Source organism: Typopeltis vanoorti, chromosome 2, assembly GCF_054136105.1.
Source record: "Typopeltis vanoorti isolate ZY-2024b chromosome 2, IOZ_Tvanoo_1.0, whole genome shotgun sequence".
Classification (NCBI taxonomy): Eukaryota; Metazoa; Arthropoda; class Arachnida; order Uropygi; family Thelyphonidae; genus Typopeltis; species Typopeltis vanoorti.
Window position 1 is genome coordinate 28884272 of NC_143550.1, and position 22316 is coordinate 28906587.

General features: G+C 36.6%; 1 protein-coding gene across 2 annotated transcripts in view; it reads right to left on the reverse strand.

Moving 5' to 3' along the window:
• Nucleotides 1-22316, reverse strand: part of LOC150108899 (nucleolar complex protein 4 homolog B) — a 226746-nt gene that overhangs the window by 89005 nt on the left and 115425 nt on the right. For both annotated transcript variants that reach the window (XM_090410813.1, XM_090410804.1), the window contains exons 7-8: nucleotides 17514-17596; nucleotides 13305-13413 (exon numbers count right to left, since the gene is read on the reverse strand). In XM_090410813.1, coding sequence (XP_090266939.1) covers nucleotides 13305-13413; nucleotides 17514-17596 — 192 coding nt within the window. The remainder of the gene's footprint in view (nucleotides 1-13304; nucleotides 13414-17513; nucleotides 17597-22316) is intronic.

Consider the following 22316-nt stretch of genomic DNA (forward strand, 5'->3'; position numbering starts at 1 on the left):
ATTCACCTATATCTTGGTCTTCCCCTCGGTCTTTATCCTGCCAACCTGGCAGAGAACACTTGTTTGGCTAATCTTTCCTCGCCCATTCTGTTTAAGTGACCATACCACCTGAGATTAGCTGTGCTAACGCATTCCTGGATGCTGATAACGTCAAGTTCTTTCCTAATATCCTCGTTTTAATATGATATTGCCATTGATGTCATTTGTTCATTCCCCTAATCTTTCTTAGGCCTCTCATCTGCAGTCTCTAGTCTTTGATCAAGTGTTTTACTTCTGACACAGCTCTCAGATCCATATGTTAATATTGGTTTGAACACTGTCTTGTATACAGCTAATTTAGTGTTTTCACAAATTTCTCTCTTATTCCATATATATACATTTATTCAGTTGACTTCCTACCATACCAGTTTTTTAATTCTGTTGTCTATTTCCATAATTAATTGACCATCTTCACTAAAAATTGTGACTAAGTAGCTGAAATGTTTTACTTGTTCCAAAGGTTCTCCAATCACAATGCAGCTGATATTTTCAATGCTTCTGCCTATTTTCATTATTTTTTTTTGTTATTGCTGACCTTCATACCATACCTATCACAACAGTTATTCAATTTAGCCAGGGAATCTTGCAGACCTGTAGCGGATTTATTTAGAAATATCACATCATCTGCATAAAGCAAGGAGCTGACATTAACATCTTCAATTTTGATATCAGGTTTAATACCATTTTCCTTCATAATGTAATCCATATAGATAATGAATAACAGAGGTGATAATGTACATCCTTGTCTCAACCCAGATTTAACATAAAACCATCTCCCTGTACTTCCTTCAATTCTAACTGCTGACTTACAACTCAAATAAAGACTAAGTACTGCTTGATATAATAATCCACTGACACCATACAACTGTAGCATTTTGAATAGCTTCTCTCTTGGCACCTTGTCATATGCTTTTTCCAGATCTATAAAACTTTAATACAGATCTTTCTTATATTCCCATGACTATTTGTTGTAAAGTGATTATCTGATCCTGACAGCCTCTATTTGGCCTGAATCCAGCTTGCTCCTCACCAAGCTTCTCTTCCACAATCCTTCTCAACCGTTTCTCAAATATACTGGCATAAATCTTACAAGGAACACTCAGTAGAGAAATACCTCTGTAATTCTCATAATCAGTTTTATTTCCCTTTTTATATGTAAAGTGATTATCTGATCCTGACAGCCTCTATTTGGCCTGAATCCAGCTTGCTCCTCACCAAGCTTCTCTTCCACAATCCTTCTCAACCGTTTCTCAAATATACTGGCATAAATCTTACAAGGAACACTCAGTAGAGAAATACCTCTGTAATTCTCATAATCAGTTTTATTTCCCTTTTTATATATGGGTACTATGAGAGCTGTACTCCAATCATCTGGAATGCGTCCTTCTGTCCAGGCCCTCTGAACTATGCAGTGTAGCCACTGTAAAACTTTTATACCTCCATACTTGAGCATTTCTGGTCTAATATCATCTACTCCTGCCTTTCTACATTTCATACTTTTGAGGGCTTTTTCTACTTCAAGCATGGATATGTATTCCTGATTGCATGCCTGGTCAGTGTTTTTTTTTTTTTTTTTTTTTTTTTATCACCGTGCTGTTCACTGCTAGTTTCATTTAGCAATTTTTTGAAGTAATTACACCGTACTTCAAGGATATCTTTTTCTCCCGTTTTCATGTCCAACCTTTATCATCTCTAATTCCTTTTATAGCACTCTTTCCTCCATTTCTGAGTTTCTTCAATAACCTCCAAAATATCTTGCCAGCTTCTTGATATTTATTTTCTATGTTCTTACCAAAGTCTTCCCATGACTTTTGTTTAGCTAGTTTTACACAGTGTTTAGCTTTCTTACATTTATCTCTGTATTCTCTAAGAGCACAAGCTGACTTATTCGTAAGGCACTTTCGATATGCTTTTTTCTTTTCCATTACTGCCTCTTTAACTTCCAGTGTCTACCATGGAGTTCGGATTTTTCTATCCTTGCACAGAATCTCGCCACATGCATCTCTGGCTGAATCAATCAATGTTTTCTTCAGAGCTTTCCAATGAATCTCTAAGGTTTGGTTCCTGTTCTCAAACTCTTTCATTTTTTCTTGAATAATGTTTGTATATTTTAGTCTACAGTTCACATCTGAGAGCTTCTCAACTTTTATTCATTTTAAAACTTTGTTACATGTTCTTCTTTTCAATATGAAATTCAATTTTATCCTGGTTAAGACTAAATGGTGATCACTTCCAATTTCAAATCCTCTGTACACTCTAGTGTCCTGCACCAGAGAGAAAACATCATTATCAACAATAATATAGTTAATGAGACTTTTCTTACAATATTAACCACAATATTAAAAAGACAGAAATATAAGACCTGATAATATTGGAGTCTTAACATTTAACAGACTAATTTCGAGGAAAATTGTAGATAGGAAGTTGGTAATGATGTAAATTTTTCATGTAGTACTTTCATATCCTGTACACCTCTGAAGGTGTACAGGATTTGATTTAACAATATGAATTAACAGGACATAATTGACAAAATATGCAGAGACAGCACCAAACACCTAAAAAAAGGCTGAAGGTTCTCCATCGCTGGAGTAATTTCATGGGCAAATATACCAAATAATCAATATAACAAATCGTCAAAAAAGTCTCAATCAGTATCCCATACAGCACAATGCTATTCTAATGAAAACTCATATAGAAAACTATTCATTATAAGAAATTATTTCCATCATCCACACAAGTTCTCTGTAATAAGAGTCAAGAGTTAACTGTAAAGTTTAGAGGACACATTGAAAAGGTAGTTATGACATCACACTGGATATCTGCATAGTTAAAGAACACACAAACTTGTAAGGAAAAAGCCAGTGTTCTCTTTCTGAGTGCACTTTAGAAAGGTTTGATAAGACCAGATCTGGATGACTGTGCAGATGGTAATCTGGATTCTGAGGCAATACCAAGACAGCTGAGAAAATCCAGAGGCAGATTACAACTGCATATGGAGTGCAGCATATGAGGAATGATCGAAGGAATATGCTCTTCAAAGTTTGAGGAATAGACAGATAAGTTAGTAAAGGGAAATTGCATATAGATACAAGTGAGATTTTGCAACTTACATATGCAGTAGGAAGAATTTCGGATTATCTCTGAAAACTAGTTTAGAGATGTTACTAGGAAGCATGTAATGTCCAGCTTCTTTTCATGAGGAGTGTGTGTGTAGAATGGGGTGCATTAGATGCTGAGAGTGCATCTCTGGTGAGTGTGTTCAAGAAGCGATGATAAGTATTTACACATGAATGATTAAAATTGTCCTCCCTCAATGAGTCCAAGTACTCAACTGAGGAGCAAACATAATAATAATCATAAAGAAATAGCCAAAGTCTGTAGTTATACAGTACATTATAACTGGAAGCAGAAATAACCGGAAATCAGGAATTTTGATATTTTCAATTATAAATGCTTCTTGGTAGCAAGGGCACCTCCCCCCCTATTCAATTAAATCCTGATTGATCAAGTGTGTCCAACAAGTAGTCTGTAATCCTCACTTGACATAATGATGGTACCTTATATAGGTCTCATGTGTTTAAAGCCAACAGTTCATTCTGTCTGCTCTAAAAAGGCTAATTTACAAGCCATTTCGTACACTCTGACATGTGCCAAAGGATCAAATATAACATTACAGGAATAAATATTCTGGTAGTTTTGATGTGTGGTTTAAAAGCGGTGTGAAGATCATATTTATTTAGCCCTCTGGCTATTTTTTCCTATGTACCCCTGATACAAGGGGATGGGGGGGGGGAGTTGAAAATAGGCTTGAAATGGTCCATGGCATACAAGATCATAGAAAGATGGCCATGATCTTGTCTGTCATGGAAGGCATTTAGTGCATTATTTATTTTACAGAGATTGTAAGTACTTAATTATCTATGCATGGTATAAATAACCGAGTTTTGTGGAAAGGGCTATGTCACTAGAACAGGCAGCCATGATTCAAATCTATTTCAAATCTGTGTTTTGAGGATACATACTGTTGGACTGGTGAGGATATGAATATGTATCTTCTGGGTGTACTTGCTGTTTATAAACAGAAAAATATAGTGGACTACTTGAGAGATGTGTAACTAATGCACCTAGAAAGAGAAGAAAGATGACTTAAAAGGGGGAGGAGAAGACTAACAGTCTCATCTAGTTACTTGCTTCTGTTTCTAAATGGCGACATTGTAAATTATATTTTCAGGTATTGTGGCAACATTGCCTCTGTGTAGAGAGAGAGAGAGAGAGAGAGAGAGAGAGAGAGAGAGGGGGGGGGGGAGGGTTCTGCAACAGAAATGTAGAAAAAGTGGAAATGTCAAATATTTAATATTACCTTCTTGTTGCAATTTTAAGTGGCTTTATTGAAAGGTATGAAAATCTGGACTGCTGACATAATTCCATTAAATGAAAATTTTAGTGTAAAGAACTGAAGGCGGTGTTCACAGAACTATTCGAGATATCCCAGAATGATTCATTTTACACTGTAGCATATAATATTCCAAGAAACTACTTGGAGTGTAGTCCCAAAAATTAAAATGTGAATAAGAAGATATTTTCCATATCTCTTCAATTATGTGATACAAGTATTTTATAAAGAAATATTTTACAAAAATATTGTGAGTTCATCATAATCATTGTCTGGTATATATCATCAAAGAATACAACAGACACTATAAACAGACTATTCCAATATTTCCTATAAAAAAATTTCATCAACAGAAATTTTGTTATATGTGTAAGCCATGAAACTTACTTAAAGTTGATATGAGTAGTTTTGTACAATAGGTGTATGTGTGCTAAGATGTATTTGATAGCAAACATCAGTAGTTCATGGAGAAAGGAGAGAATGATGAAGAATGCGGATGCAGAACATGAGGTTTTGAATCAAGCAAGATTTCTAATCAAGGATCAAAGCTGACATTCCATGTAGCAATATATGTGAGAAAGAAGGCAAACATGAATGAAATTGATAGAATGCATTTTTTATTTTATTATTATTTTTTTTTTTTATGCAACTCCGATTCACAAAAGGTTGTAAACGTATAGCATGTAAGTATCCTGGGTAGGCCAAGTTTTTTAAATCATTTTTTACCTCTAAGTTTTTTTTTTTAAAATTCAGAAAACCAAATATTTATGCAAACTTTCTTGTTTTATAGACCTTATAGATTTAATATGAACCTCTCACCTGTTTATGCCTGCTGAAAACTGGCAAAATCATCAGCACCAACAAGTAGAAATAAAACAGATAAAGAAGGGATGTCTCCTTTCTTTTTCATGCCAAGGGCTATTTGCTGCGGAAACTGTGCTGCAATGCTAAAAGAATATTTAATTGATAAGTGATCATGCCAATTTTACATATCTTAGCATTCACGCATGCACACCTTGTACATGGACACTAGGAGTACATGTATATCACTGCCCACTTCCTTATTCAGGTGGACTGAAAAAACTTGGTGACTACAGTATATATCTCTTCCAGATCCATAAAACGGCCTTCAAATGAAATACAACAATCAAGACAAATATGGTCTATTGCAGTCAAAAATGAAATTAAAAACCCTACACAAAAACTACAAACTACTTTCACCAATACACACAGCCTTAATTTAAAACTTAATAAAAATCCACTTCTATTTTCAACCAACAAAACCATATTTACTTTTCTTAAATAAAATCCACCTCTCAGATTCATCAAGCTATCAACTTGACTTTTCCCAATTGTTCTCTATGGTTTTTTCCATCTTATATAAAAAACCTATACATAAGTCATAGTATGAAATTCTACTTTTTGATCATCATCATCAAATTCCTGCCATGTATCCTCAAGGGGTGTACAGGATATGATGGTACTACATGAAAAATTTACATCATTACTAACTTCCTATCTACAATTTTTCTCCAAATCAGTCTGTTACTTGTCAAGACTCCAACATTATCAGATCTTATATTTCTGTCCTTTAAGGCACTTTGTACCATATCAATCCACCTATATCTGGGTCTTCCTCTGGATCGTTTTCCTGCCGACCTGGCAGAGAACACTTCTTTTGCCAATCTTTCCTGGCCCATTCTGCTTAAATGACTATACCACCTGAGATTAGCTCTGCTAATGCATTCCTGGATACTGACAATGTCAAGTTCTTTCCTAATATCCTCGTTTTTAATATGATATTGCCATTGATGCCATCTATTCATGCCCATAATCTTTCTCAGGACTCTCATATCTGCGGTCTCTAGTCTTTGGTCAAGTGTTTTACTTCTGACTCAGCTCTCAGATCCATAAGTTAAAACTGGTTTGAACACTCTCTTGTATACAGCTAATTTAGTGTTCCGACTAATTTCTCTCTTATTCCATATGAATTTATTGAATTGACTTCCTACCATACCAGCTTTGTTGATTCTGTTGTCTATTTCCATATTTAATTTACCATCTTCACTAAAAATCGTGCCTAAGTAGCTAAAACGTTTTACTTGTTCTATAGGTTCTACATTCATCATGCAGTTTATATTTTCATTGTCTTTGTCTTTTTATTGCTGACCTTCATACCATATCTATTACAACAGCTATTCAATTTAGTCAGAGAATCTTGCAGACTTGTAGCAGATTTATTTAGAAGTATAACATCATCTGAATAAAGCAAAGAGCTGACAAATTGGAGATGTTACATCTCCAATTTTGATATCATGTTTAATACCACTTTCCTTCATAATGTGATCCATATAGATAATGAATAACAGAGAGGATAATGTACATCCTTCTCTCACACCAGATTTAACCTTAAACCATCTTTTTGTACTTCCTTCAATTCTAACTGCTGACTTACAACTCAAATAAAGACAAAGTGTTGCTTGATATAATGCCCCATTGATACCATATAACTGCAGCATATTGAATAGCTCCTCTCTTGGCATTTGACATATGTCTTTTCCAAATCGACAAAACTTAAATACAGATCTTTATTATATTCCCATGATTTCTCCACTATCTGTTGTAAAGTGAAGATCTGATCCTGAAAGCCTCTATTTGACCTGAATCCAGCTTGTTCTTCACCAAGCTTTTCTTTCACAATTCTTCTCAACCGTTTCGCATATATCTTACCAGGAACACTGAACAGGGATATACCTCTGTTATTCTCACATTCAGTTTTATTTCCCTTTTTATACTTAAGTACTATGAGAGCTCTACTCCAATTATTGGGAATTCGTCCCTCTGTCCAACATTCTGAACTATGCAGTGCAGCTACTGTAAGACTCTCATACCACCATACTTCAGCATTTCTGGTTGAATATCATCTACTCCTGCTGCCTTTCCACATTTCAAGCCTTTGATGGCTTTTTCTACTTCAAGTATGGACATGTATTCCTGACTGCATGCCTGGTCAGTGTTTTTTTACCACTGTGCTATCACTGCTTGTTTTATTTAGCAATTTTTCGAAGTAATTACTCCATACTTCAAGGATATCTTTTTCTCCCATTTTCATTTCACCTTTATCATCTCTAACACCTTTTACAGCACTCTTTCCTCCATTCCTAAGCTTCTTCAACAATCTCCAGAATATTTTGCCACCTTCTTGACATTTATTTTCTATGTTCTTGCCAAAGTCCTCCCATGACTTTTGTTTAGCTAGTTTTACACAGTGTTTAGTTTCCTTACATTCGGCTCTGTATTCTCTAAGAGCACAAGCTGACTTATTTGCCATGAACTTTTGATATGCTTTCTTCTTTTCCTTCACTGACTCTTTAACTTCCTGTGTCCACCATGGAGTTCTAATTTTTCTATCCTTGCAGACAACTTCACCACATGCCTCTCTAGCTGAATCAATCAGGGTTTTCTTCAAGGCTTGCCACTGAATCTCCAAGGTTTATTTCCTGTTCTCAAACTCTTTCATTTTTCCTTCAATAATCCTTGTGTATTTTAGTCTACAGTTGACATCTGAGAGCTGCTCAACTTTTATTCACTTTAAAACTTTCTTACATATCATTCTTTTCAATATGAAATTCAATTTTATCCTGCTCAAGACTAAATAGTGATCACTTCCAATTTGAAATCCTGTATACACTCTGGTGTCCTGCACCAGGGAGAAAACATCACTATCAACAATAACATAGTCAATGAGACTTTTCTTATTCCTTGCCTCTTCTCTCCATGTGAATTTGTGCACATTTTTATGCTGGAACATGGTGTTAGTAATAACCAGTCCATGACCTGAGCAGAAATCCAATAGGTATTTGCCATTATTATTAGCTTTGCTCTTTTCTCCAAATTTTCCCAAAACATTTTTGTATGTCTGACAATTATTTCCTACTCTGCTATTTAGATCCCCAACAAGGACCAACTTTTCCTTTTTCATTGTGTCAGTTGCTTTCTCTAAAGCATCAAAAAATTCCTCCACTTCTACCTTAGTAGAACCTTCTGTGGGACCATAATCACAAATAAGTCTCATTGTCCAGTCCAGTTCCCCATTCTGATATTTGCCCAAATCACTCTACTTGACACTGCCTGCAATTCAAGAAGATTAACCTCGTATTTTGTGTTGAATACTATGGCTACTCCTTCTTTTCCTTGATCGTCATTGCCTGAATATAACATTTTGTATTTATTGCTCAGAAAGATCTCACCAGTTTTTGTCTTTTTTGTTTCAGTCACCCCTATTATGTCAATCTGGTACTTATCTAATTCCTCCGCTAGCTCCATTTCTTTGCCATTCAGGCTTCTTATGTTAATAGTACTGATGTTTAACTCTGGTGATGTTGAGTTGGGGTGTGTTTTCAGATTTGTTCCTGTAGCTGACTTTTCGTTGTTCGCCCTGGTTCCCTGGCTAAAACAATGGGGGCCTTGTATAACCGGGCAACGCCCCCAGCCGGCATGAAATTTTGTCATGTTGCACCATCATTTTGTATTTTGGTTTAACCAATAGGAATACAATTTGGTCGGCTAAATCCCAAATTCCCAGCCCATCCTCGTTCGTTCAGTATCCAGGTAGATACCCAACAGGGTGCACAACGAGAAGGTGAGGATTGGACATTAGGTCAGAAGACCTGGTCGGTTCTCCGCATTCCTTTAAAGGCTATGTGGAGGTCTCCTCTCAGTTATACAGCTTTGACCCTTAAGCACCCCTACTTTTTGATCATTACTGGCTTAATATTTTCTTAACCTAATGTTTATTTATTTATTTTTATATCAATACCACACATGCACACACACACGGACACACATACAAGATTTCAAAACACATGGCACACTAGTGCTATATATGAACAAGATTCTCCAGTTTTAAGAAATCTCACTGCTCGGACAGGAAACTCAACCCGTCAACTCACTTTGGCATCATGCTCACATTCCATTATATGGCTTTGGTGGTTCGATGACTGTAGTATCAAACTATTTTTCTTCAATAGTGGATATTTCAAATGTCACCATCCATCATACATTCTGGGTAGCCTAATCAGAGAAATACATATGTTGAATGAGACTCTCAAATACCAGAATTGACTCCTTTGTGTACAAAGGGAAGAATATCAGATTATGGTTTAAAGGTGTTATCCTGGGGAAGATTGTCCTCATGGTTAACCTATGATAATTATAAAATCTCTATAAATGCAATAGAAACATGATGGTTCTAAGATTGCTTGAATTGAACCCAAATTTGGTTATCTATGAAAGAAAGGGAACAAGAAATCACTAATGAAATATTTCCTGATTGATTTGTGGGTGAGGATGACATTTATATGCTATAAGAAAATCTAGTTGTGCATTCTAGTATATTTGAAAAAAAGGGAATTGTGACTGTATTGCTTTGGAACTTAAGGAGATGTGATGAATTTTTTTTTTAATCAGGAGCTAACATATAATTTATTATTCAGAAATGGATTTTTTTTATTATTTGTAATTCCTGTTTGAGGACAGAAGGCATGGAGGTAACAAATTTTAAACTACCCTGTGGAGCAGAATTTTAATTAACCTCATTTTTGAGATTATGATATAATTTTAATATCTGTCTTAGATTTTTTTTTTTTGGGGGGGGGGGGTCATTTTTGTGTTCCAAGGAAAGATAGGGAATTGAATCTGCTGATATTGCCAAATATGTGTGCAATGCTGACTGTAGCAAAATGTAAATGTGTTGAAAGAGTAAGCAAGCACAGAAGTGTTAAGATAGCAAGGTTTACAGATGGTGCTGGAAATAGAAAAACCTTTTTTTTTTTTTTTTTTTTTTTTTGAAATATATACCCATAAAAGAGAGCTTCAGCATTTGGTTATGTCACAATAACAAAAATTTATTTTTCAAAGTAAACTTGGAAATTTCCTTCATTAACTAATCACACTTTTTGACCTGTTATTACTTTTGATGCATAGTACCCTATGATTTTCATTTACTAATATTAACAAAGTAAGGGAACAGAGTACAAAAAAGACACTGTGTACAAAAGAGTTCTGAGAAGAGGTTATCCACTCAATTATCATTCCTATATGTACTACGTGTAGGTTGGAATATGTTAACTTGAATGTGTGCTCCTAATTAATCATTTTAAAAGTATTTTTATTTCAACCTCAACACTAAATAAAAGTGCAACAAAAGTTATTAAGAGACCGAGACTCTTGGCAAATGCATAAGTACTCTTCCATGGACCCCCCCCCCAAGTTCTCCTTTAATATTTATACTGGCTGCAAGCAAAGCACTGCGACCCAACTATGCCTACCGCATTTAACAAAGATGGCCGTAAAGCCCAACAACATTGGAGTGCCTCAGGTGGCACTACCACAAACAAACCATCAACCAGTAATCAAAAGGATCACCATACGAAGTGCTGCACCTGCAGACTCAACATCAGAGAAACAAAGAGTTCTATGCATCATTTCTGCTGCCAGCAGATGCATGTTAGCTGTGCAAAGATCAATGAACCAGTACATCAACTTTTGGCCAAACTTGACCAGCCATTTTTCTATCCCCATGCATCTCCTCTGTTAAACAATTTTTAAACTTTGGAAAGTGCACTGAGTACCTTACAGTGCCTTATGACCATGAAGACACTGATTCATTAGAGAGAAAGTCCTGAGCGATTTACGACCCATGCCTAGATGATGACATACTGATGACAACATCAGCAGTTTGTAACTATATCGTGACAATGCAAGATTCTATTGAAGCAGAAAAAAAAAATATAATCTGTCATCCTGAACTTCTCAGAAACAGATGTAATGCTAAGGTGATCGATCCACTTTAGCATCATCACCACAGAGAAGGCCAACCTTCTAGCTTCTTACTTTTCCTCTAATTCCTGTAAGGTTGATCCCAGCAAATCTTCCCCAACTATTCACCACACAATATCAACCTTGATCTTCTGTCAGCAAAAAAAATCAAAAGAATTTTATCCAAATTAGACACAAAATTCCCTTGGACCAGATGGCACTTTCACAATCATCTAAAAGTGTGTGCGCGCCAGAGTTGACTCCCATTCTATGTGGCCATTTTATGCTTTCATATTCTACCGGTATGTATCCTGCAGAATGGAAGTTAATTAGTCCACACACACACACACACACACACACACACACACACACACACACACACACACACACACACACACACACACACACACACACACACACACAACCTATTCCCAAAATGGGTGACAAATCCTTACAATCAAACTACCATCTGATTTCTCATACCTCAGCTCTACCTAAAGTAATGGAGAGCAAAATCAACATTCAGCTCCTTCATTACCTTGAAGGTACAACTAATACATGATTGCCAATATGGATTTCACCACTATAGATCAACAGCATAACTACTTACCTATGTCATCCATCTCCGGACATATACCATCGAAAAATATGGCATCTCTGATGGTCACTCTTGATATCTCCAAAGATTTCCACAAAGTTTGACACACGAGGGTCTATTAAGTAAGCTCATCTCATTTGGACTGTCCTATGACTTCTGCAGCTGGATTGCCAGTTTTCTGACTGGATGCACACTACATTTAATGGAAGAAAAAGTTCTCTATCTTCTATGCAACTAGTGCTAGGATTCCATAGCACTCTGTCCTGTCCTCTCTTCCTCATTAATAACTACTCCGGTTAACCAACCCAATACACAGCTTTGCTGATGACAGCACACTATACTCTTCCTTCTCATTCAAATCATGCCCCGTGCAAGCCACCACAACATCGAGAACAACAAAGTCCACAGACCCAAATTCTCATCTCCACACAATTCTGTGATGGGGTTCAGGCAGCCTTGTCAGTTTCAATGCCAGCAAAACAAATTCCACAAAAAACTAACTATTTTTCTCTTGACAACACCCAATTCTCTAGACAAGATGAGGTCCCTCATCATCGAATTACTCTGTGATTGCACCTCTCTTGAAATAGGCATATTACAACTACTGCTTCTTGGCATCCAAAAAATTAGGATTTCTCATTCACCCAAGACATTACTTTACTTCTGAACAGCTATTAACCCTATACAAATCACAAATCCACCCAACTTAGGGCACCATCTCTAAGAGAAACCTAAATTTACTTGACTCAATACTGAAGGCAACAATTAGGCTGATTAATGACCCATATCTCACCAATCCACCCCACCCATTCTCATACATGCATTCAGTTTCTGCTGCTTGCATTTTCTACAACTATTTCCATGGCCAATGTTCATCCAAATTGTCAAGAATACTTTCTCTACCCTCTGTCAAATACACTGAAATAAGTACATGCAGCAGCTACTCAACACTTATTCACAGTTCAATTCCAAATCCAGAGAACAAACTTCTTCTCCTTCTCATTCCTTCTATTGCTGCCCTCTGGGAATAGTATTTCCGAGAGAATACAATACACAGCTCTTGAAAAAGTTCCTTCTTGCTCATTCATGGTAATAATGTAGTATAGGTTGCACAACCTCACATGTATGGGATTTTCATAAAAAATTACAGTAACCTGAAATGCATTTTGGAAGTTTTTTTATTTATTTATTATAAACTTATTATTTTTTTAATTTATTATAACCTGAAATGCAATTGATATGAAATGAAATGATAAAATGTTATTTTTACAATTTGATTAAACTCTGAATTTAAGATATATGTTGACCTGTTTCTACTTTTATAGTTAACTACCTAAAATTATTAAATGAGCACATATCTTAAGATGTACACTGATTTCTTAAAAAAAAGCAAACATCTGGCACCAAACAACAAAAAGACTAAATTAGAGAAACTGTTATTAGAGGACCTCTTACCTGCATGATACAGTTCAGTTAAATAATCAGTAAGAAGAAGTGGATTCTGCAAATGAGGTAAAACTTCATGCAGCATGGTTAAGATTTTCTTATGCAATCTTGATGGAAACTGAAATAAGCAATTTTTATCAAGAGACCAGTGTTTTAAGAAAATATAATGGTAGCATTAAACCAATAGCTGAACCTTATTGCTTTAATACTTCACTATTATGTAAATAAGCAGAGCAAAAACTTACAAAATCTAACATTTTAAGATCCCACCTATCTTTCCTGTTAGGCACAATAACATGTCATGGTCAAATAACTTGGTATTTTAGAAACCTGGTTGCTACTTATGATAGGGTGGTTAATCCTATCTGCATTGTCTGAACCCAGTCAAAAGAACAGAAACTCATGTTCTCCTGGCTGCGTTGATGTTTATTATTGTTATTATTTATAATCAGTGACCTCCAATGAGTCAAAGAATCATTGAGAGAAAAGCCATGAACCACCCACACCAGGTGCCATTTTATTTATAACTCATTCACAATAGATGCACTCAGCACTTCAACAGTGAAATCATTTCACTCAATCACTAATCTGTGAGAAACAAATCTAGCTCTCCTCCCTTTCATAACTGCATGCAAATTTAATTTCCATGAATGTCTCCTTCCCTCCCCCATATAATGAAAAATTTCATCATCTGATATCTTATAATGTCCTTTCAGGAGATTACAGACCTTTATCATATCACCTTTCTCCTTCTACCAGTGTTTGCAGCTCACAAATTTTTAATCTGTCATAGTAATGTGCATTCCATTATCATCTTTGTAACTATTCTTTGCAGCCTTTCCACAACTTCTTTATCCCACTGAAACCTAGAAGACCAAGCTCCACAGAAACTCTGGTTTTTGTAAGATGAAAAAGCAGAGTTTCTGGGAGAAAAAACCATGCTACTCTTGTATGAGACCAGATAATTCACCTTCACTTGAAAGGTCCTGATAAAGATTCTCTACGCTCTAGACAAAATATAAATGCGGGCCTTTCCAATCAAAGGGCATAACCAATACTGACTGAGCCATGGAGGACATGAATTAAAAAAAAAAAAAATAATAATAATAATAAAATAAAAAAATCATTAGCGCTACTCTGTTCATTTTGTTCCAAAATCAAACTATTTTTACAAATTATAATATTGTATTTATTGCATGCTTATATGCATATGTAACGTTGATGTATATTACTGTCTGTAACTTTATGCATTTTGTATCCTAGATGCTGGCAAGGACTTTGCTCAGTTAAATAAGGTGACTGTTTTTGTCAGAGAACAAGAGCAAACAGTGGAATACTAGTCGTCAGAAGTTAAGAATAAGTGTGATAAGAAAATTTTTGGCATTAGTAAACGTGATAAAAAAATTATAGGAATTAGTGTGACTTGGTGGACTAAGGATGATACAGTCAGAGAGATTGAATGTAAAGAATACAGTATTATGAGTGAGAGGACAGAATGGGGGAGGGATTATGCTAATGATAGCAGAAGACCTGAAATCACAAAGAGTAGAAGTGCATCAAGAGGACAGGCACGTAAAAAGCAATTCATTATCAAGGCTATTTGGTGATGACATATATAACTGAAATATAATAGGATGAAATATATAATTGATTGCTGCTATAATACATGGGGTATAAGGGAAAATGTAGATGTATGTATTGGCAAATTTGCATGATGAGTGCAGGTCATGTAATTATTATGGGGGATTTTAACTATGGGGACATAGATTGGGAGAAGGAATAGTCACAAGGAAGGAAGGAGTTTATACACAGTCTTGCCATAAATAATGACACAACCCCCCCCCCCCCACACACACACACAGAATTGCATGAGCCAAGTTCCGTTAGTGGTGCTGTGTGCAGCCAACATTTGCATGTTTATCAGGAGAGCTGTATGGGTTAACATGCAGTGGGGAGATTATTAGAACAATGTAACAGTAATAGCACTTCACAAGGTTAGAATGTGCAGCCCCGTTATTTCCAACACAAAAACACTCGGGATCAGTATGATGTTTGTGTATCAGACTATTAACCATTAAAACAATACAGAAGATGTATCTGACCACCAAAGAACAAGTCATCCATATTGCATTGGGACACAACAGCTTGTGAGGGCTGTGAAGGTATGTCTCTGCCACAATCCTGTGAGAATGCAGTAAGTGATGTCATGAGAGATGAACATTTTGCAGAGAACAATGTCACATGTACTGATGACCTTGGGATAAGAGCCTATTGTCGTTCTACTGGACACTTCCTAACACCACAATTTATGCAGAAGAGGGTGATAAAATCAAAGGAACTTCACTGGTAGTACATGAACAATAAAACAGAGATATCCTCTTCACGGATGAGAAGATTTCGATAATTGCAGAGTCATTTAACAGTCAAAATCATTGGCATATATGCCCATGGTTGCACAGTAGTGTCGTAACACCCAGGATTCAGAAATGTCCCCCATGTCAGTGATGGCTTGGTTTGTGTGTGTGTGGGGGGGGAGTAATATATATATGAGGTATCCAAGTGACATTACTGCAAGAAATTGGTCGAAACCTCTAACAAAGTGTATCAAGAGACTGTGCTGGAGCCTGTGATACAGCCCCTGAACAATATCTTGTTTCACAGTAGGCAGTTAACCTTCCAATAGGACTCAGCTCCTGTACACAAGGCGAGGACCACACAACAATGGTTGGAGGTGAATATACCTAACCACATATCACCATCTGATTGGCCATCTTGAAGTTCCAATCTGTATCCTTTGGACTTCAAATTGTGGATGGAGCTTGAGGAAAGTAGCCTGCAAGAAACGACATCCCACCATTATCAGCCTGAAGGTGGATTTGGAGCAAACAGTGGCAGTATTTCCATTGGATGTTGAGCATGAAGGGAAAAAAGAGGACATTTCAAACATTCAGTGCTGCTATATGCATGTGGTTTGTATGTGCTGAAAGCTGTAAATGATTTACTGATAGATTAAAGGTTTATTTGCTGCTCCAGTTGTAATAGTATTTAGGGCTAGACTAGGTACAGTTGCCAAGAGATAATTACCCGAGACAACATGTAATGGAGGGAACAAGAGGTTTGAGAGTGTTGTATCTGGTCATAGCTTCAGAGAACCTATCAGTAATCATGTGGTTTTGACATGGGAGATTGCCAGACATGCAGAATTTTCTGCTAAGAGGATGTATATGTGGAATTACAAAGCTGAGGAGTCAGTTTTCAGCAGTGCCCTGACATGAGAATTGGGAGTGGAGAGATGTTGGTGGTGCATGGGATGTTATGAAGTGGTTTAAGGAAAGCAATATCAGACAGCATGCCCATGAGCATTAGAAGGCACAGACAAGAAGGGTGACCTGTTTGGTAAGAAAGGTGAAAGCTGATCATGAAGGGAAGCTAGCTGATGAGTCTAAAAGAAATCCTAAGGAGTTCTTTCACTATGTGGCAAGTAAAAGAAAGAATGACTTTAAAAAGTGTTGATGGTAGGGAAGTATAAGAAGCAAATGTAATAGTTGAATTACTAAGTTATCATTCTGCAAAGGTGTTCCATCTTGTTTGTGATACTGTAAAGCTAGCTTATATATAGCGAATATAGAGATGGAAGAAACAGAGATGCTTAAGATACTGCAGAACCTTAATGCAAACATAGCCATGGGGGTTACATGACATATCGGCTCGTGTTATGAGAATGTGCAAAAGAAATAGCACTTCCTCTGATAACAAATAATAATAGCAATTTATTACAGTATTATTAATTTAAATCTTGATGTCCACTGATAATCAGCACATCACAAAACCAATTTGTATAAAATATTTATTCTGTACTAACCAACTGAAGTTAACAATAAACAAAACATATGAGCAACATCAGTTCAGCATGGCAAACTAAATGTCAATGAGGCTAATCTTGGGTAGGTTATAAGGGGCAATTCCTTGAAGGATGAGTATCAGTCGGACCAGCTTCTGTTCAAGTAGTTTACCAGATTTTTCTCAACGCATAGTTTCAAACAATGTAAATTTGTGCAAATAAAATGGCTAAATATCAGGTGATGTAAATTCAAAAGTACATATATTAAACATGCCTAAACAGAGAGCTTCCTGTATGTGTTTATTTTTTGTATCTTCAAGATCTCTGTAGCACAAAGTTCAATGTATTCTATAATGTCCAATGAGGGGAATACTTACTGGATATTTGAGAAATTCCATCCACACCAATGAAAACAATCTACGGCCATCCTCAACATTTAATTTAAAGTGAGGTCTCCCATCTGCGATCAAACAAAATTAATAGGCACTTAATTTGTAGAATTAGATATTTACCTTTAGATATTAAAAAAGAAAGTTCATTAGATGCTACAAAATATTTTCAAGTATGCATACCAGCCACTGAATTAGAAACTTTTATTTAATACTGTGATGGGCCTCTTTTAGCCTGAATTAAGGATATATGTGTTTGGCATAGATTCCATAAGGTGTTGGATTTCATCTACATCCACAACATACCAGGCATTTACCAGACAATCCTTTGAATGGCTCAGATTGATGAAAGAAGTCTTTGCTTCTGGATCTGTTTTTCTAACATGTCCCATATATTCTCAATGGGATTCAGATTTGTTGTGGCCACGGAAGATTATTATTATTATTATTATTGTTCCGGGAAACTCCAAGGAGTCGACAGACTCATCGAGGGAGACCCTAACATCATGTCAAGAACAACTATTCAACATTCACACAGTATCTATCATACCTTGCCTTGAACTCATTCACGGTCGTAGCACCCACAACAGACTCTGGAAGCTTATTCCACTCATTTACCACTCTCCAAGTAAAGAACCTAGCTCTAACACCCTTGTCAACCACGCTCTTGCCCAGCTTCCATGCATGGCCCCTAGTCCTCCCACCACCAGTCATATTTTCAAAAATATCTTCTGGATCAATCTTATAGAAACCCTTCAGTAATTTGAATGTCTCAATCATATCACCCCTCCTTCGCCTATCGTCCAATTTCTGCAACCCACAAATCTTCAACCTATTCTCATAAGGTTCATTCCACAGACCTGCTATCATCTTGGTCACTCGTCTCTGGACCCTCTCCACTTCCTCCCCATCACGAAGAAACCCTGGTGCCCATAGCTGGGCACAGAAGTCCAGATGGGGTCTTATCAAGGCTCGATACAGAGGAACAGCAACTTGTTCATCTCTGCATGTTAAAGTATTTTTCAGAAGCCAAGTGATTTGGTGAGCTGTTTTAATTACTTTTGCAATGTGCCCCCTAAACTTCAATTCCCTATCCACCAACACTCCCAAATCCCTGGCCTCATCAATCTCCTGGAGTATGGTTCCACCAATGCGATATACTGCTGCTATTCTTTTCACCCCAAAGTGCATAACCTTACACTTTGCCACATTAAATTGACATCCATTTTTCCTAGCCCAGTCCTCCAAACTATCCAAATCATCCTGTAAAATTTTGACATCCTGTGCACTCACAATTGCTCTACCCAACTTTGCATCATCAGCAAACAAGTGAACACTTCCTCTCAGATCCTTTCCAATATCATTGATGAACAAATTGAAAAGCAGTGGTCCAAGAACAGAGCCCTGTGGCACTCCACTAGTCACAAGACATCTTTTAGACTCCACTCCTGAATAAACCACTCTTTGATATCTCTCCTTCAACCACCCTCTTATCCATCTCACCAACCCTATATCTATACCAATCTGCTCCAGTTTACTGATTAGGGTTCCATGTGGTATCCTATCAAAGGCCTTGGCAAGGTCCAGTAGTATCACGGTAAACCCATTACCCCTATCCAGTTCAGCCGTCACTGTGTTATAAAACGTGAGCAAGTTACTGAGGCATGATCTACCCTTCACAAAACCATGTTGTTCCCCATACAATATCAATGGATATTGTATGGGGGACAATAGATGGCAGTAGTTGCTGCTATCTATTGTCCTGTTGAAAAATTCTTGCACGATGGACAGTAGCACTGTTATCCATGAAACACCCGTCACCTGCGGGATAAAAAGTCAACATTGCAGGATGGACTTGATCTGCAACAATGTTCAGATATTCCTTGGAGAACACCCGACCTTCCAGCAATATTAAGAGACCTGTTCCATACCAACAGAACATGCCCCACACCATGATACCACCTCCAGAACCTTGAATTGCATTTACAAGGTAAGCTGGTTCATTGCTTAATTGGGTTCTTGCCAAATTCTCTGCTTACTGTTGGTAAAAAAGAAGGTATACCATGACTTGTCAAACTACAACTTTTTTTCCAGTCTTCCAGTGTCCAGTCACAGTATGCCTGACACCAATGTAGAAGAACTTCTTGGTTCTTCGCAAAAATCAGTGGTTTCCATACCAATCCTCTTCAATTCCCTGTACATATTTCAGTGAGATATGGGTTGGGAACAGCCTTCATTAAATGCTTTGGCCAACTACTGCACACAGGAAAGTTCTGTTTGTCCATACAAGCCTTCTCAGGTGACGACGATATTGTTCCAGACAGACTGTCTTAGGAGCACAGTTACAAGCAATGTGGATTATTTACCCATTGATTAAACACCTGGGACATCTCACCTTTTGAGAAACCAGTCAGCTCTGCTGTTTTCAAAATCGTGACTCCAGCCAGATGGGCACCCACAATAAGCCCTTAGTGAATAAAATATCTTTTGTTTTTCCCATTGTGATCAGCGCTATTGATGATTACTGATTAGTAGCATTCTTAAATAGTTGCCTAGAACACGTGGTGACACATGTGACCAAGTATTTCAGATATATATGCTGCATAGGTAATGTTTAGGTATATCTGCACAAGGTTTCTAATTCAGTGGCTCATTGGGCTAAAAAAAAAAAAAAAAAAAAAAAAAAAAAAAAAAAAAAAAGTTTTTGGGAAAATTGAGGATCTACATTCCTACAAAATAAGGCATTTGAAAATTTTTCTAATAAATAATTTTTCCATTGAAAACTTTTCTAAACTTCTTATATCTTATCTTTAAAGGTACTTGTGGCATGACTATAAAAAGCAAATTACACGATAACCACAGTAATTAACTTTAATGAAATTAAAGTACAGATAATTCATACTGAAGATAACAGTACATCATCAGTGAGTAGAAACAAGCAAATCATAGAAACAGGAATACAAGGTACATACAACAATCAGTTTACCAATTAAAAACAGTTGCCGCATGCTAGAAATTAATATATTAATAAATAATATTAAAACTATTTTTGATGGTTACATAAAATGAGAATCTTCCAAACTTTTTTTTGGAAGGGGGGGGGGAAATCATTCCAATTCAGATTTGGTTGATGTTAAGGGCTTTGCAACTTTCTGTGAAAAGGCATTCACATTTAAAACTGCTTCTATGGAAAAGACAAGATTCAACCCACTGGGTACTGTGTTTAGTGTCAATACTATGTGTCAGACCAGACTTTTGGGGTTTCATGTATTCAGTATTTGGCCTGTCTTCCCAAAATATGCCAGATTACATTCACAAGATTTCTGGTAAAAGCTGATAATGATAAAGGTGACAGTTTGTCTTTTGTAGATGGCAACAGATGAAAAATTTTGTTGATAGAAAAACATGTGAGAATACTATTGTTAACTGTTTTGAAGGTGATACTTCTTCAAAATTCTACCAAATAGGTTCAGATATAACTTGCAGGAACAAAGTACTTTATATACTCCAGGAAATGGGAGAGTAGGGAGATGATCTTTAGTAGAACGGATAAAGCTAGTTTCAAGTGAGGCTTGAAAGCAATGCAGAGGTTGTATTTTTTTTTAAGATTCTGGCTATTTTTTCTGAAGTATCTCAGACATAAGGAATGATGATTGCATTACTGAAATCTTTCTGAAGAGAAGGTTGAGGATTGGGGGGAAGGAGTGATTAGTTTTCTGACACTGTGGGAACTGCAGCCATATATAATTAAGTTCCGCTGTAAGAGAGGACTCAGTGATGCAAGGTTATAGTCTCTCCTGGTTAGTGTTTTAATGATACCATATTGTTAAGAGTGGGGGCACCCCCACTCTCAATGGAATGTACATGAATGTATCTGCCTGTGTGAGTGGGTTTCCTGTATACTGAAAAGGACAGGTTATCATTGCATTACCAAAGTGTCTAGAAAGACTAAACTATTATTAGTTTCCTTTTCCATAATAAACTGGATCTAGAGTGAAGATGAATGAAGTGAGAAAGGAAAGTCTAATGTGTCTGGGCCATGGGGGCAAATAGAGACACATCATCCACATACCTTAAAACAGCTAGAAGGTTTGAGAAGGAGGGTGTGTGTGTGGGGGGGGGGGAACTGAGTCAAGAACTTGTTTTTCAAAATATTCCATAAAAATTGGCAATGGGGATGGTGAGAACCCATAGAGGTACTTTCTATCTGTTTATAAATTTTGTGCTTCCAACAGAAATATCCAGAAAGGATAGCAAATGAAAAGAGATGAGTGATATCAGGAGGAATAACTTTTTCTTATAAGAGATAAGGTGTCATTTAAGGGAATATTGGTGAACAGTGAGGTGATATCAAAGCTAATATCTGTATTATTTAACATTAAATTCTCAACAGATGTTTTAAAATGGATCAAGTTTTTTTTTTTTTTAATATAGGAAGTGGTATAACCATCGAGAGAGGGGAGCAGGAGACATTGCTAACTGTTTTGCTAATATATTTACAGCATGAGGAATTTGTAACATCTGTTATAAGTCTTAGGGGGAATATGGGTTTGTGTATTTTTGGCATTCCATATATCTTGTGTGTGTGTGGGGGGGGGGGGGGGGGAAAGAAGATATGAGAACAGAAGAATTTTATTTTTTTCGTGTGATTTCAGGAGGCCAGGAAAAAACTTTTGAGCAGACTTTTCATTTTGATCATAGATTTAGTGGAATCATAATCTAAAGGCGAGAGTGACCATGAAATAATCACCGGGTTGCAGTCAGTCACATGAAATTCTTGTTGAGAGGCTT